This window comes from Lynx rufus, unplaced genomic scaffold, assembly GCF_022079265.1.
Source record: "Lynx rufus isolate CCGP_SWC_20201006 ecotype Redwood Valley unplaced genomic scaffold, mLynRuf1.p SCAF_15, whole genome shotgun sequence".
Classification (NCBI taxonomy): Eukaryota; Metazoa; Chordata; class Mammalia; order Carnivora; family Felidae; genus Lynx; species Lynx rufus.
The window spans coordinates 15,866,784-15,885,261 of record NW_025814829.1 but is presented as its reverse complement, the minus strand read 5'-3'; the positions used below and the strand labels follow the sequence as shown (position 1 = coordinate 15,885,261).

The 18,478-nt window shown below is 35.8% G+C and overlaps 1 protein-coding gene across 2 annotated transcripts in view; it reads right to left on the bottom strand.

Annotated features, from left to right (window-relative positions):
• Positions 1-18,478, bottom strand: part of CDC73 (cell division cycle 73) — a 135,309-nt gene that overhangs the window by 46,373 nt on the left and 70,458 nt on the right. For both annotated transcript variants that reach the window (XM_047076572.1, XM_047076571.1), the window contains exon 11: positions 522-579. In XM_047076572.1, coding sequence (XP_046932528.1) covers positions 522-579 — 58 coding nt within the window. The remainder of the gene's footprint in view (positions 1-521; positions 580-18,478) is intronic.

The following is an 18,478-nucleotide window of genomic DNA, read 5'->3' as shown; positions in this document are numbered from 1 at the left end:
TACAGAAGAGTCTATTAAAATTATGGTGCTGTGCTTCTAACGGGGGGCTGAAAAATCACATCCACATGTACTCTCAGGGAACTCAAACAAGGAATTGGTGAGGGGATGGGTACATATAGATAGCTTTTTAAAGGGACTCCTGGGTGGCTCAGTCAGTTAAGCAATCGACTCTTGATTTCAGCTCAGGTCATGATCTCATGGTACATGGATTCGAGCTGTGCATCAGGGTGCAGAGCCTGCTTGGGATTCTCTCTCTGCCCCTCTCCCACTCACGTTCTCTCAAACTTAAAAAAAAACAAACAATATTTTTCTAAGAATTTAAAAACATTTAAAAAAAACTTTTCTTTATCTCTTCAACTATACCTATTGTTTTCAAATAAATGTTCTTATATTACTTTATAAATACTTTAATTAAAAATTCAATTCCTGCACAGCATTATACTTATCAAAAAATTTCACCATCATTAAAAAACAAACAAACAACAAAAAAAGAAAACAAAGCCAAAGTTTTATATTTTTACCTGGTCTTGGTACTGGCTGTGCTGCAGGAGTCTGGGTCTTACGGGCTGATGCACCCTCCTTTAAAAGAATAAAAATTGATACATGATGCCAGAGTTCCTTTACATAATAAACACTTTCATTTAATTACTGCAAAGAAATTCCATATTTAGCTCTCATTCAGTCAGCCCCTCTACTGACCATGCTATGATCCCAAGCATTAAAAAACAAAACAAAACCAAAAAAAACCCCTCATTTATCTTTTATGTTATTGGTCTTGAAGCAGTAATAGGAATCTTGGTAGAAAATAAATTTAAACTGTTCATTACCACACAGTAGTTACCATAAGCATGTAATATTTTTCTAATATTCAATGATTTGCTTAATTGTTGACAATTTTAATATTCTCAGAAGTATCATTATCCATTTTAAAATCAAGTCAATCTTTTTTCCATTGAACAATTTCAAAATAAATAAATGATACATAATCTCACACTAGAAAGATGTAAGTAATGTTACTTTGGAACACATTAAAAAAACCCACAAACATTTCAAATTAAATGCCTTTAAAATATTAGGGAAAACAATCACATTTATAAAGATGAGATTTGTTACATTTAAGATCTGTTATGTTTATATACTCAGGAACAAATGCCTCTGAAATGTTTAAGATCTTAAAAAGCTATCTATACTGTACAGTTTACTATCTTTACAGTTTCAATCATATTCACACCAAACTTTTCATTATAACATTTTTTTCCTTTTCTCTCTCTCTTAAGTAAGCTTCACGCTCAGTGCAGATCACAACATGGGGCCCAAACTCACAACCCTGAGATGAAGATCTGAGCTGAGATCAAGAGTTGGACGCTTAACCAAATGAGCCACCCAGCCAACCCTTCATTGTAACATTTAAAAAAAAAATTTTTAATGTTTACTTATTTTTGAGAGAGACAGGGTTGAGCGAGGAGAGGCCAAGAGAGGGAGACACAGAATCCAAAGCAGGCTCCAGGCTCTGAGCTGTCAGCACAAAGCCTGACACAGGGCTCGAACCCACGAACTGTGAGATCATGACCTGAGCCGAAGTTGGACACTTAACCGACGGAGCCACCCAAGTGCCCCTATAACATTTTTAATAGAAAGCTACAAATGTAAATTTCAAAACATTAGTAATTTATGGAAATCTTACTCTAGTTGTACTCAAACCGAATGAAATTTGATAACTAGCAGGGAATTTACATAAATCCATAATAGAAAGCAGTTTTAGAATCACAGAAGTATTTCTAAAGAAATGCTCCTAATTAATATTAATTTTAACCATAATACATTCTCTTCAAAACTTAAAGATTTTACATAGTAAAATCATTTGGAATGGTAGACTATTATCACAGGGTTTTTTTTTAATAAGCTAAATCAATTAAAGAGATTTTAGCTTTCCATACCATTGTTCCTGCATAAAGAGGAATAAACTAGATATTATATAATAAACATGAAAGTAAAATAAATATTATCCATATTACTTAGAAACCCTTATATGAAAATGCTGATTCATGGAGTGAGGTTTGAATACCCACAGAAACAGAGAAAAAATAAATGAGACGGGAAGAAAGATAATGAGCACACACATATGCAGACATCTTTCTGTCTACATTTGACTATAAGGCTGGCTGGATCCAAATCAAAGCTCTCTTTTTTTTTGAACAGAGTAGATGAAGTTCAGAATCACTAGAACACAGCACTAGGTGCAAACTGAGAACTATCCAAACCAAAACTAATTCAACTGACTACTAAAATATACTTATACTATATGACCAGCTATGGCTATTATAACATGGGTCAGCAAAAAGTACAAGCAGATATGAGTACTATGGGAAAAAAAGTATTATCCATTACAAATCATAACCCCTAAGTATTTTTATCTACTTTTGAGGAAACTTAAAACTGGGACCCCTTTAAATGACAAAAATGGGTATTTTCTGTTTGCAAAGTAAGCTATCATTGTTTGATGACCTTCTCCTTCTCCAAATTACTCCTTTTTGGCAATAAGCCTTTTAGGTTACTGGGGGAGGCATATGTCCTACGCCAAGTCAATCAAGAGTTCTCCCTCAGGATCTGTTTTACAAATTAGAACTAGCAAGTTATACCTCTAGTTGTATACAAGGCTACAAGGCAGTAAACTAAAAATTACAGATGATCCTACCTTTTGACTCATGGGGGAACACCCATCTATGAGGGACAGAATGACACTAGTATGCAAAAAAAAAAAAAAAGGTGGAATATGACATCCCTTATAAAACCTATCTAGTTAAAATAGCCTGCAAGGCCTATTCTCCCCCTACCTCTTCTCGATTATGTGAACCTTTACAATTCTTCATCTCACCACTCTATGCAATTCTACACACATCTTACCTCAGTTAGTTGAGCAGTTTGTTAGTTGCAACTGAAAAGAGTTTTATCCAATTTTGTCTTCTCAGATGTACTGAAAATTTTGAGTTGCCAAAATCATTATAACACTGCTTAATTTTGGAGTTAAAAACACAAATAAGTGTAAGCATAAGTGCAAGCACACATTCACACATTTTCTCTCTCACACCCACTGTGTATACACAGCTATAAACCTACTAAATAGGAGACTATGGGCTCCATGAAAGAAAAGAGGGAAGAAATCTTTGCTAATCATGTCATTAGTTTATGGCTGTTTTAGGGCTCCCTAGCCAACACTAAGAGCTAAAAGTTCATTCCACTCTGATCTGCACTCTTTTGAAATAAAATTATAGAACTCATTGCATTAAGAACCTCATAAACCATATAAAAACCACCACCCTTTACTCTAAAGATGAAGAGACAGAGGTGAAGTTTTCCAAAGACTACAAAGTGGTATATCTGGCATACATTAAGAAACAGGAATAATAATTTGGCAGTAATATGCAAGAGACTGACACTTCTACATTTTTAAAGATATTTGGATTGGGGGAAAAAATAATACCCATCTGGGAAAATAAAGTATCAGCAAAAAAAAACAACTAAAAGAGCTGACAAATTACGCTAACTGGAGAGGAAAACTTGCTTTCTCTTGAAAAGTCAGAACCATTACAATTTCTACTCAGACTTGAGGCATTCCAGAAAAGAAATAACTGATAAAGAATGGAGTGGGGTGACAGAGAAGTGATAGAATCATTTTTGCAAAACACAACAAGACAAAACAGAGTATACTGTTTATAATCCTTACTTGCCTTATTTTAGCAAGTGAGAAAAATCTAAAAATCTTCCGTTACTGGGAGACAGAATATTGGTTGCTGCTTAAACAAGTAGGAAATAATATAATATGTACTATCATAAGAAAAATATGTGTAACAATTGTCAGTATGAAAAAGAATGCATTATATTTACTCAATTTGGGAAAATGCTATTTACATGCAACTTCATGAAATACTGAAATTCTAAACGAAGAATACACACAGAATATATACGCAGACTCTACAAGTTTATAATCTACCCTCCTGACTACTGTATTTATGATGGCAAAAGTACACTGAGTGAGTCCTTTAAAAAAAAGTATTTTGGAAAAGCTATGTACAAAAAGAAAACTGTATCTCTATAGACAAATGACAATGAGGCTGAAAACATAAAAGATTTCAAGAACAAAACACAAATTATAAACACAATTCTCTTTCTAAATCCTACTATAACCCAGAAGTATATGCATACAATGTATGCCAACGTGGAAAATAGAAAACACATTCCTAAAATATATTATATCTACAAAACATATAGATTTGATACCTATTATCAATTCTTCATTTTGCTCTAGAATTCTTTACTTACTTGTCTATTTCTCTCAACCAGAATGTAAGCTATCTTAGGTCAGGGACTGTCTATTATGCCTCCAATGCCTATTCCAGGTTGCCTGGTGCATGGTACATCCTTAAAACTATACATCAACTAATTAAAACAATTCCATTTGCCTTAGAACTACTGACTCACAACTATTAAACTGTTTTAATCTGTTAAATAAAAGTGGTAGAAATATCATAAAGGATTATTGAGAGAATTAAACAATATTGTTTATTCATTCCATACACATTGTCATTCCATACACATTTATCAAGAGCACTGAGTACCAAATAAAAAACTGGGAATGCATCAGTATAAACAAAAGAAGTATTTCTTCCTGCCTTCATGAAGTTTTGCAATCTAATGGAAGAGACCAGTGAAGGAATGAAAGTTCAAAAATTATAAATATAATTACATATACATTTACTTACTTGTAATATATATGTGTATTTTCTATTAATGTGTATGTGTATATATCTGTATGTGTATGTTCAGCTCAGTTCCCAAAATAAAGAGCAACTAATAATTATTAAACCAACTTCTTTCCATAAAGAAACATTCTTTATAAGAAAAGAAGTGGCAAACCAAATTCAGCAGCATACTAAATTCAGTAGCATATTAAAAAGATTATATACCATGACCAAGTGGCACAGATTCCTGGAATGCAAGGATGGTTCAACATGAAACTCAACAGATACAATATATCACATTAACAGAATGAAGGGAAAATACATGATCACTTCAACTGATGCAGAAAGAGCATTTGACAATTTAATACCCTTTCATGATTTAAAAACAATACATACCCACCTTAACAAACTAGGAGAGAAAGTAAACTTCAATATAATAAAAACTTAAGCATGAAACATCCAAGCACCTAACATCATACTCAGTGGTGAAAGATGGACACCTTTTCCCTTAAGATCAGGAACAATATGTCCACTTTGACCACTTCTATTCAACATAGCATCTGAAATTCTAGCCAGAGCAATTAAGATGAAGGAAGGAAGGAAGGAAGGAAGGAAGGAAGGAAGGAAGGAAGGAAGGAAGGAAAGGAGGGAGGAAGAAGGGAGTAAAAGGCATCCAAATTCAAAAGGAAGTGATAAACTTATCTTTTTGCAGATGACAAGATTTGTATGTAGAAAACCTAAATATTCCACAAAACCTGTTACAACTAATAAATGAATTCAAAAAAACTGCAGGATACAAAACAAAAACATAAAAATCAGCTGCATGTCTATACACTAACAACAAACAATCTGTAAAAGGAATTATGAAACAATTCCATGTTTAATAGCATTAAAAAGAAAATATTTAGAAATAAATTTAATCTAGGAAGCAAAAGAATTAAAGTCTGAAAGCTATAAAATATTACTGTTAGGAAATTAAAGCCATAAATAAGTGGAAAGAGATCTATGTTCATGGACTGAAGAATTAATAATGTTAAGATTTCAATTCTACAGATTCAATGCAATCTACAGATTCAATGCAATCCCTACCAAAAACCCAATGGTATTTTTGCAGAAAGAAAAATCCATGCTAGATTTCATATGGAATCTCAAGGGACCCCAAACTAATCTTAAAAAAAGAAGAATAAAGTTGGAGGACTCACATACTCTTCCAGATTCCAAAACTAACTCAAAGCTACAGTAATCAAAACAGTGTAGTATGGGCATAAAGACAGACATATAGACCAATGGAAAATACAGAAAACTCTCAACATATATGGTCAACTGATTTTTGACAAAGGTACAAGACCATGCAATGGGGAAGGAAAGTCTTTTCAACAAATGGTACTGGGAAAACTGGATATCCACCTGCAAAAAAACCAAGTTGAATCATTATCTTACATTATAGGCAAAAATTAATTCAAAATAGATCAAAAGGTGTAAATTCAAGAGCTAAAACTGTAAAACTCTTAGGAAAAATACACAGTAAAAGTTTCATGAGATTAAATTTGGCCTTGATTTTGTGGCTATGATACAAAAAAGTACAGGTAACAAAGAAAGAAAAAAAACAGATTAACTGGACTTCATCAAAATTGGACTGTATCAAAGGGTGCTATCAGCACAGTGAGAAATCAACCCACAAAATGGGAGAAAATATTTGCAAATTATCTGATAAGGGGCCAATATCCAAAATATATAAAGAACTCCTACAACTCAAAACCACAAGACAAACATTCCAATTCAAAAATGGGCAAAAAAACTTGAATAGACATCTCCCCAGAGAAAGTGACAATTCTCAGTAAGCACATGAAAATATGCTCAAATATCACTAATCATTCAGGAAATGTACATGAAAACCACAATGAGGTACCACTTCTACCTGTTAGGACAGCTAATGTCAAACAAGCACACACAAAAAAACAAACTGATAAGGATGTGGAGAAATTAGAACCCTTGTGCATGGCTGGTAGGAATGTAAAATAAGCAGCTGCTGTGGAAAACAGTACGATGGAACCTCAAAAAATTAAACATAGAATCACCATGTGATTCAGCAACTCCAACTCTTGGTACAGAACCTAAAGAATTCAAATCAGAGACTTGCACAGGTATTTGTATACTGATGTTCATAACAACATTATTCACAATAGCCAAAGGGTGAAAACCCAAATATCCACTGACAAATGCATGGATAAACAAACTACAGTTTACATGTACAATGGAATATAAATCAGCCTTAAAAACAGAATGAAGTTGATACATGCTATAACATGGATGAATCTTAAAAATACTATGCTAAATGAAGTAAGCTACACACAAAAAGACAAATACTGTATGACTGCAATTACATGAAGTACCTAGAAGAGTTAAATTCACAGAAATAAAAAGTAGAATAGTGGCTACAGGAGCTGAGGAGAGGGCAATAGGAAATTATTTAAATGTGTACAGTTTCAATTAGGGATGATGAAAATGTTCTGGAGACACAGAGTGGTGATGGTTGCCTAACATTATGGATATACTTAATGCCACTGAACTGTGTACCCTTAAAACATTTATAAACATATATGTTTATATACACACATATTTATATAAATACATATATATAATTCAACAATAAAAAAGTCTTCTTAAAAAAGTATAAAATATGCTTTAAAAATAAACATAGTCGGGACGCTTGAGTGGCTCAGTCGGCTGAGTGTCCAACTTCGACTCAGGTCATGATCTCACAGTTGATGAGTTTGAGCCCCACGTCAGGCTCTGTGCTGACAGCTCAGAGCCTGGAGCCTGCTTCGGATTCTGTGTCTCCCTCTCTCTCTGCCCCTCCCGTGATCATGTTCTGTCTCTCTCTGTCTCAAAAATAAATAAACATTAGGGGAAAAAACTTTTTAAATAAAAATAAACACAGTCCAATTACAAATGATGGCAGACTTTTCAAGGGATGTCTACTGAGACAACACCCAATTTCCCCTTTTCAGAGCTGGACTATACCCACAAGGGATAAACTCATGAACTACAGTGACCCTATCAAATCTTCTCTTCTTTGGAATTATGAAATCCATACTGAGATATGCCCAGCAATGTGAGCTACAGTTATCTGTAGCTGTAGCCTGTAGCTAGACTGGTTTTAAGGAGGACTGTGTATACAAAGGACCAGAGAGCTGGGGTGCAGATGCAGAAAAAGTGACAAATAATCATATGGCACCACACAAAAACAGAAAAGCTTCTTTGATTCCTGGAAGTTTTCCAATTTCTCACTGTGTTCTTTAAGAAAGGCCAATTTATATTTCTCAGTCTTGGGTTCTGCAGAATATTCTTATACCATTATCATGTATTTCCTTTTCTTCCTTTGGCTGACTTGAGCAAGTTTCTGCTATGTGAAATCAAAGGAGCATAAAGTAAATATTTTAATCTCAATGAAGAAAAAAGAAAAATTTTATCCCTATCCAAATCCACTCATAGAATTAAAACTTTGACCTGGGAATATACATCTTCTTTATAGTCACAGACAAAACTGAAATACAAGTGTTAATGAATAACATAAGAAGATATTCATTGATTAAAAAAAACTAAATACCAGTTTTCCATTCATCATTCTCTAGAATGCTTTCAGAGGATAACTGTGAAGGTTAATTTTATGTGTCAACTGGGCAATGGGGTGTGCAGATAATCTAGTTAAAACATCATTCTGGATGTGTCTGTGAGAATATTTCTGGATAAGATTAAATAACACTGGAATCAGTAGACTGAGTAAAGCAGATTGTTCTCCCCAATGTGGGTTGGCCTCATTTAATCCACTGAAGAAATGAACAGAACAAAAAGGCTGAATAAAAAAGAATTCACTCTCTGCCTGGCTGTTGTCAAGGTGGAACATCAGGACTCAGCCTCAGACTTGAGCTGTACCATCAACTCTCCTGGGTCTCCAGCTTGCTGACTACAAATCCTGGGACTTTTCAGTTTCCACAACCACATGTGTCAATTCCTCCTCATCCATTCATCCACCCATCCACCCAATCCATCTAATCCATCCAATAGGTTGTTTCTCTGGAGAATCCAGACTATTACAAATACAGTAACTGAAATTTGGATCAAAAGAGAGGAAAAGAGAGTGAGACAAAACACAAAATCTTTAAAGGGGCATTCTTATATAATGGGAAAATGTCAAAATTTTTTTCATTTATTTATCTACAGATTAAAAACTTATATCCACATAAATGTCAATGAAATGTTTAATTATAAAACTGCAAATCAGAAACAAACAGAAGTATGGGAATTGATCTCCTTTAATATCAAAATCAATAATGGTCACATACCTTTCTAGCACAAATGAGCAATTCTTTTATATGTGTCACTAAGGTTTAATGCACAATGTTCTCATTTAAAACTGGTGGGCTTGTTTTTATAGTGGCAGAGGGACTGGGTAAGGGATCATCTGCATAACTTAATGGGTCCATGGACTAAAAACTGATGTAATCAGAGGCAGTGTAAATCAGTGCAAAAAAACTTGACTTAGAAGTCTTATATTCCAGGGGCACCCAGTGGTTCAGTTGGTTAAAGCGTCTGACTTTAGCTCAGGTAATGATCTCGCAGTCAATGAGTTCAAGCCTCACGTTGGGCTCTGTGCTGACAGCTCAGAGCCTGGCGCCTGCTCCAGACTCTATGTCCCCCCCCTCTCTCTCTGCCCACCCCCTCGCTTCTGCTCTCTCTCTCAAAAATAAATAAATGTTAAAAAAAAAAAAAAAAAAGAAAGAAATCTTATATCCCAGGTTCTAGTTCTGGCTATGACATACTAAAGTGGGGAGCTCTGAGAAAATGACATCTCAGGGTCTTCATGAACTTGCCTCTAAAATGAGGAAACTAGATTTCTAATGATTAAAAAGGCCTAATTCTGCTCTAAAATTCCATTATTCTAATATAAGTAATACCCTGTCACTAGGAACTATGACACTGCAGTACAACCTCAATGTCCAGTTAAATGATTAAGTTTAAAGACATAATTCAACATGGGCTTCTTGGTATAGCCATAAACATGTGCTCTTCTTTTGTTCCATGTGAATAAAAACATAATATTCTCCTGCCCAGCTCCCTCTATCAAAGGGTACATGTTTGGAATTAGCTAAACTTGTTTTTTTGAGAATCACATAATTATAGATACTGGGAATAGAGGTAGAAAAGAAAATAACAATATTTTAAGCTTTGAAAGAAACCATTCAACATTTCACCATTTAATATAATTCAATAAACTGACTGAAGAAGCCAAAATAAAACATAGACGTGTATATATTTAACTATTTGACCCCCACATTCCCAACACAGAGTCAACTGAAATGTTCTGCAACATTACAAATGCCAGAAATTTTAATAAATATAAAATCTGTGAAAAATTACAGAGAAAATATAGAAAAAATCCAAAGTCAGCTAACTATGAGAATATGGAAAAGAAAGAGACTCAGTATGTTAGTAAATGATCAGGGAGATGGTAAAAAATGGACGGTACAACAGAAACAAAAATTTTCATTTTTCACGTTTGGTTCACTAAAACGCAGCAACTGTATTATTTGTGAGACATCATGTTATTTATCTGAAGGGAATAAAAATACTAGAAAAGCATGAAAAATTAAGAAGATAAAAATGTAATGCAAACCAACCACAACTGGGAAGATCAAAAGTATCAAAAGAGTGAAACTGAGGGATGCCACAATGAATTGCATAAAACAATTTCAAATGGTTTTTGAAAAAAACTTAACTATATAATATTTTCTTTCAGTTATTTTGTTATCTATATAATAATCTACGTATCCATTAGCTCTATCAATTCCTTCAATAAAAGGAACCTAATGACATATCTTATATCCCCCCCTGTAGCTTGCATATAAAAAATTCTCGAAGTATTTACTGAATATAAGTGAATCCTTTAGGTATCTTCTAAGAACCTGAAGAAGGGGAAGAAAATCAAACCCTAAAGTTAAACATTACCCTTCCTAATCCTATAACCTTTGCCTGCCTCTTTTCGGCTTTGCAAAGTTTCTTTATACTAAAGTTCCTATTTCCAATCATATCATAAACAATCACTCTGAAGAGAGCTCCATGAATTTAGAATTAAGTATATTTACGCTCCCAGCTCTTCTCAAAAAAGCCCTTTGGGAAAAACATTCTATTTACTTACTTGTAACTTTTTGCTTTCTTTCCTTAACTACTGAAGCTATTAAATAAAAAGTATTTTCTGATACTAATAATTCATATGTGAATAATTATGCTTCTTTGTGAAGTTTAAGCAGTTTTAAGTTTCAACATACTACATCTACTTGAACTTACAAATTGTTTGTTATACTTTGTAATGAATTAATAGTGTTTAAATTTTTAAATACTATCCATGTATTCAGTTGTAAGGAGTAAGATGCTTGAAATAACTTATTCAAAGATGCTGACCTAGTGAGCTTCACACCCCTATCAAACTCAATATGTCTCCTTTGTGTGAGAAATATTACACATTGATCCCTCTAACAATCTGAAATGAAATGCACAATATAAGCAACCTATGTATGTAATGTAATGAAAATCAATATCCTAATACAAAAATGAAATTTTATAAGAAATTTATGATAAGCACAAGCATTTCAATGTGAATCTCAGAAATTACACCAGAAGACATTATGAATTAATCAAATACTAGTACCCATTCAAAAAATCACAGTGAATGTAACAATCACACATGTCCACAACTGGTATACTCTACTGGTTAAGTCAACTACTATAAGCATCACAGCCACAGGCAACAGGATTTTTCAAAATGGCCAAGTTCAGAACAAAGTTGAATACAATCTTCAATATACACTGTGGCTGTATACTTAGGGAAATTCAGTGCATGTTAAAACTTTACAAAATATACTTTGCATTTCAATTATGTTCTAGGTTCATTTAAAATTGTACCACCCACTACAGACCTCCTTCCCTGGCCTCACTCACTAAATGCACTTCAATTATTTTGTCAACCAAAAATATTTCTAGAATACCACCTAGGAAGTATTATTTCTCCATTGAGAACCAAAGCTCTAAACAAGAGCATCTCCCGTGCGTCAAATAACAATTGTAAGAAGCCAGCTGATTTATGCTTAACTGAAATAGCTATACTACTAAGAAACTGAAGAATATACAAGCATAATATAAACTACTACTGATTTTCATGCTTATCTTTTCCCTTAGGATCATTAACAGTTTGTATGAATTAAAACTATAAGGATATTGATAATTAGTTCTAAAAGTGACCCTTAAATTTGGCTCTGCTTTCAAGTCAAAAGAAATTCTTAGGCAGTATGAATATTTGCTGCACAAGTTAGTGAAAACTGAAGAAGAATAAGGCAGGCAAACACTGACACTTGTGGTCATTCTGAGATTGCTAATTTACAATCAGGCTAATTCCTGCTTTGTAGGTTCAAAGAAAAGTAAAACTGGTTCATAAATCATCTATTGACTTCAAAGGAAAATTATAAACTCTTAATGAACACAGTTAATTTTTCTTCAAAAAGAGAAAACTACTTACTAATAAAAAAATCCAAAAATATGCCATTTGTCCATATCTTATATATAATGAAAAAGATTTCAACTGACTTTAAGTCAAAAGATATAAACCTCAAGCAAACATTACTGTGCAGAACTGTTGACTGATCTCAATTAAAACTAAAACTGGTCTCTAAATAACTATGTCAAATGGCATTTTTCAGAGTACTATGGTGGAAATTACACATAATCCAAAACATTAAGATTTTTCTCCAACATTGGAAAAAAAGAACTAGTTCTTCATGTGAGCACTGGCTGAAAATAAAAAACTCGCTGGCATTTAGGGGCCAATTCCTCATGCTAAAGCACAAACAGGAATGAAGACCAATGTAGGGAAAACCAGATTCATGTCTCCTCTTCTCAAATGATTCAAGGATATTTGCTCATTCTCAGTGAATCACCTTGCCATGGTTGAATTGTTACCCCCCACTCCCTTTTCTTCATTTTTTTTTTTTAAGTTTATTTATTTTGAGAGAGAGAGCACAAGTAGGGCAAGGGCAGACAGAGAGGAGACAGAGAATCCCATGCAGGCTCCCTGCTGCCAGCCCAGAGCTCAATGCAGGGCTTGAACTCACAAAAACCGTGAGATCATGACCTGAGCCAAAACCAAGAGTTGGATGCTTACCGATTGAGCCACCCCAGCACCCCTCTCCCTCATTCTTTTTACCAAGGACATTTAGTTGAATTTATACAGAAAGTAGAATTCCATGAAATGACTTATCTTTACTCTCAGTGAGCAAATCTATACCTATTTTATCATGTAATAATAACTCAAAAGCTACTAACCACATGAATAAAGTAACAATTACTTCTGTACTCAATAGAAATTAAGAGTCAGGAGGCACTGCAAATCCTGTCTTTAAATTCTGTCTCCTAGAGAACTACTGTAGACATGCCCAGGAAAATCCAAAAAAACAAAACAAAAAACAAAACAACAAAAAAAACCTGGACAGTTCTGGCCAAAACAGAGTAATAACAGCCTACTTCTTCCATCAGGGATGTGTTATAAGATTAAAAAGTAGACCTATGGAAGTAAAAATTACAAGGCATTTATGACTATAAAACTTAATAAAATAGCTGCCAGTTTGCTGAGTGTGACAAAGAACATGTCACATTTACTGAGAAAGTTTAACCATAGAATTCAGATGTTAAAAGAAACTAGACTAAAGGAAGAACTTCTACAAGCTTGCCTGTCATAAGATTTTTACAGTTTCTCTTGGCTGGAAACATGCAGGTTGCTAGAAAAAGTCACTAAAGGAACTTTTATCTCATGTCTGCTGTTTTTCTGTACTTTATGTAAAGTGCTTAGCTAGTTTAATTTAAACTTAAGAAACTGATGGCAGGTGTACCTAAAGTTTAAAGTACATTCTGATTAAGTACACAGGCACCTTTTTATTAGTTTCTAGGAGTCTCTTTTGCTACATTAACCCTTAGCAAGCATAACTGAAACAACAGTCTGCTGGGAATTCAGGGGCTCCAATCAGTACTGGGAGAACCATTAACCAGTAGGTTATCTAATAACGCTCTCTTAATAATCAAGATCTATAATAAATCCAATGGGACACCAAAAAAGAGTCAAATCAAAAGAAGTAGCAAAAATAATTGTCTTATCCTTCCTGGAGAAAGGATAGGGAATATGTCTAAGACTCTGTCTCCCTAATATTTAATAAACTGTGCCTAACTACATATATTGACAAAAAGTAGTTTTATCAATATGTATTTGGTAAGTGAAAATATAAACCAACATCCATTTACAATTCTATGAATGATTTCTGGGTATGCTGTGCCACTCCTATAAAAAACTCCCCACAATTTCTCCAATGTTATACAGTATAATGGTTAAGAACAGTGCATAAAGACTTACATAATCTTGCTTTAATTCCCAGCTGGACTCTCTTATCACTAATTAGCTGATATCTGGGATAATTATTTTACAACTCTAAGCACTGGCTCGTCATCTTTAAAATGGGTATTTTGATACTAAAACTATTATGAGGAAAAAAAATTCTTTTACCTAACAATTTAGGTAGGCTTAGCATGTGATCTGATTTTGGGTAAATAATAGTCACTGCTGCTAGCTGCATAGTCAAATCCTATGTAAGGAATTACTGATAAATACAATACTGATCTTCTAAAATCCACTTCCACTCGTGTAAAATACATTATTTTAAGTAGGCACTTAAGCCTTATTCTGCTACCTACATTTAAGTAAAAAAATAAATAAATAAAAAGTAGTGAGCATGTAATGAGTGGACATAGGAACTAAAATAAAAGCCTGGCTTTCAATTTTCTCCTTCATATTTAACTAGGAAAAGCCAAAGCTCTAGGCCTTAGGCTTCCCATTTATAAAACTCTTTAACATTCCTTCTAGCATTTCTGGCAAAGTTGCAAATACTCCTTAAAAAAGTCAGAGGAGATTCCTACAAGTACCAAACACATGTCATCAGCTACACTAAAAAATAGGACAGGCTCAGATCTCTGGAGAAGGATCTCCTCTGAGCCCACCAGTGGGCTTCCAAGATCTCTGAGCGCCGCTTGGTTTTTCCACCAGCGTTCCAGCCTGGTTCCATAACATATTTGGTTCCCTGACTGGGAAACCCAACTGCCCTGGCCCACTGTTGCCACCGGTTTGGGAGAGGGGCGAGGGGTGACAGAATGAGGAATTGCAAGGGAGAAGGCGCGCCCTGCCTGAATTTCGGCAGTCTCCTGCTCGGTTGCCTAGGGCCGGCCCCATTCCGCTGTCCCCTCTGGACTCAAGGAGACTTGGCAAGTGAGGACCTGGACCCGACGTCAGAACCGGTAAGGCTGGGGCCCCAATCTAGTGAGGCCACTGGCAAGAGTGGAAGAGGAACCTGATCACTCCCCGGAGACAGACCTCAGATGTCTTACAGGAATTCTGTGGGAGGGAATGTAATAACCTCTGGTGTGTGTGTGAGTGTCAATGTGTGACTCTGTCTGGCTCGCCTGCCAAGTTCGATTTGTGGCTCCACAGACAGGCACCCTTAAGGTTTCCAAAAGCCCACGGTGCCTGAGTGGGCCCGTGGGTGATTCGGTGGTGAACAGCATACAGTCTATGGCGGCATCGGGATGGGGAAGGTCCAGCTGCCAAAAGGGGGGAAGCCCAGAGCCCCCCCTTAGCAAAATACCAATGTGTCTACTACAAGGAAAAGGGAAAAGAATGAGTGCCCGAATCGGAAGGGGTCTCCAAAACCCAGCCGTTATCAGAAGGAACCTTGAGAAGGGGGCCTTATTGGTTTGGCCGAGATAGAATCAGATTGAAGAGGACATTGACTCTCTCTCTCTGTTCCTCTGCCTAAGATGTGAGGGCTTCTCCCTCATTCATTTCCCGGGTTAACAGCTATAATTGGAGCCAACTTTGGTTAGTCTACCTCGGGATGGGGACTTTAAGGAATATTCTCAAGCAGTGCTGAAACTCTATTTGTTTTGGGGAAATTCCAGGTCTTCACTGGCCTGATGTGGACTCCGTATTTCCACTTTGGTGAAAAAAACATGGTGTCTGCTCCTCTGTCTGAGCTAAGGTTTTCAATCGGGTTTTCCTTCTCTGCCTTCTGCTGGCACCTTGCCTCTTCTGCCTTCCCCTCCCCTCCTGTTTCTGTGCCAACTTGAGTGCAGTCCACATAACTGGTTCCTATACCATCCTCAGTGCCTCAGGTACCACTGGCTCCTCCTCCCACCCTCGAGGTCACGGAGCAAAGTACACTCCCTTGGACCACCCACTTCAGAAACCTCCACTGGTGTCCCAGGTGAAAATTGACAATGGGGAAAGACTGATTGACTTTTAAGTGGACGCAAGTGAAACTAATTTAAGTTTGTTGGCTCTGTCTTTAAAGTTATCAGCATTAAATATGAAACTTCCATTCTACCAAGGTTGACTAAAGATCAAATAAGCTCACGTTATCTCTGCTGCAATTTGTTAGCAAAAAGATGACTTAAAATGATAGTTAATTTTGTCTATCCCAAACTTTTCATGGGTAATTGCTAAGATATCTTTCAAATTGGTAACCTGAAACGTTAAAGTTTTGATTGCATGATGCAGTGCTAAAGCTTTGATTACTGAACATAGGTTTGTGTTTTTAACTTCTTATTGCAGAGAAACTAAGGCTATTTGGACCTATTGGAAAACATGCATTGTGCTTAACTGGTTCGTGAATTTACCATCTGAAGTGTACCAACCCTGTATGTAGGAAAGTAGGAGGTATGCAAGATACATCTTTTATTGAGGGTAAAAGAAAATAATTTTGTCCTAATTGAGACTGGCTATTTGGAGAGAAATGGTTTGGGGACAAAGTTTGAAGGCAAAGGAAAGTTGTAGAAGGTTCGTGCAGGAAAATCTTTGGAAAGTAATTTTATGTGTGCTCAGGATGGACTAAGGTTGAGATGCATGGAATTTTAAAAGTACACTCGTGGGGCGCCTGGGTGGCGCAGTCGGTTAAGCGTCCGACTTCAGCCAGGTCACGATCTCGCGGTCCGTGAGTTCGAGCCCCGCGTCGGGCTCTGGGCTGATGGCTCGGAGCCTGGAGCCTGTTTCCGAGTCTGTGTCTCCCTCTCTCTCTGCCCCTCCCCCGTTCATGCTCTGTCTCTCTCTGTCCCAAAAATAAATAAACGCTGAAAAAAAAAAAAATTTTAAAAGTACACTCGTATAAGGCTGAAATTCAGCTTTTCTCTCTCTTCAAAAGACAAAGTTTTCTTCGACTGTTGAAGACAGTGTAAACAAAGGTTTTCTTCTCTTTTGACTGCCAGGAAAACCAAAGCTTTAGGTTTCATTTGTATCAGGTCTTTGCTTAGTTAAAACTTCTCAGTGTTAAAGGAGCTAGATTTTGCTAACAACTATATAATGCTATAATAAATACAGTTTTAAATGAAGTCTTTTTGACCAATTAGGCCCTTTTATTTGGGATGCTAAGTTGCTTGGAAAAGCACTGTCGCACAATGGTAACAAACCTTAGGTTGTACTGCACTGGTAAATGCTGTTAACTAATTACTTGAAGTGTTATGTGTCACAGAAATAACCAAATTTCTTTGTCAACTGCATCATAATGACCAATGTCTATTTCTGAGATTTTTGTCATTTAGATTTGTAAAAAGGACTTTGAGGACAAATACAGGTATTTGAAAGATTTCCAGAACTAAAAAGCTGCGTTCAAACTGAACAAGAATTAGGAACATGGGACTAAATGAAAATGTTTGCTCTTCCAGATTAAGGAAACTTTCTCTTAAGATGATACACAGAAATGTCATAAAGTATTCATTTGTAAACTGAAGCATTTATCTTTTCTCTCTACCTAAACCCTCTGAAATACAAAAACTCTCAGTGAGTATTCTTTCTTTCATGGCAATTACAATTGTTTGCGTAAGTTCAATAAGAATCTGTTCATCTTGTAACAGGTCACCATTGGAAATACTGGTTATTTTACCAAGGCCTTGACTGGAATGTCATATTTGTCAGTGACATTCATAGACTCAGATGTGACCAGACAGCTTTAAGGAACTAAGACTGGCTTTATGAAACGGGGAGTCATAAAGCCCCTTGGAAATGTTGGCTGAATACCTCGCTTACAGAGTTCCCAGCAGCCACACCAGGTGAGTAAAGAAGGTCACTTCCTGGAAGGTTCAAGAACCTCAAGATATCTTGGGGACCTCGTGAAGAGGAATTCACCCAATTCTACAGGTACTGCAGGCCTGTCTGATGACAAGTATTTGGCTTGGCTTCTGGCCTGGAGAGACTACTAAAAGTTCAATCTGGAGATTCCTTATAAAAGGTTCTAGCAAAGCAAACTTTAAAAGATCCTCACGATCAATAGCTATTCTTGCTGAGCTTATGTAAATAATTAGGCCAGGTTTTGTTAAGACTGGACTTGTTCTACAAACGCATTGGTCTTGATTTGGCTATCTCTGGAAATGGGGGATTTTAGAGAGAAAAAACTGTGTTTCAACAATGCACCATTATAGATTTAAATTCTAGTTCTGTCTTTAAATGTTTGTTGTTTGCCTAAACTAGACAACTTGAGGTAAACTACAGAAAAATTGTCACAGTATTTCATGTATAGACAATCTTCTATGGTCATTATTCTGTGGGGATAATAATAAGACCCCATGGGTCCATCACTCCAGAAGTAAGGCGGCCAACT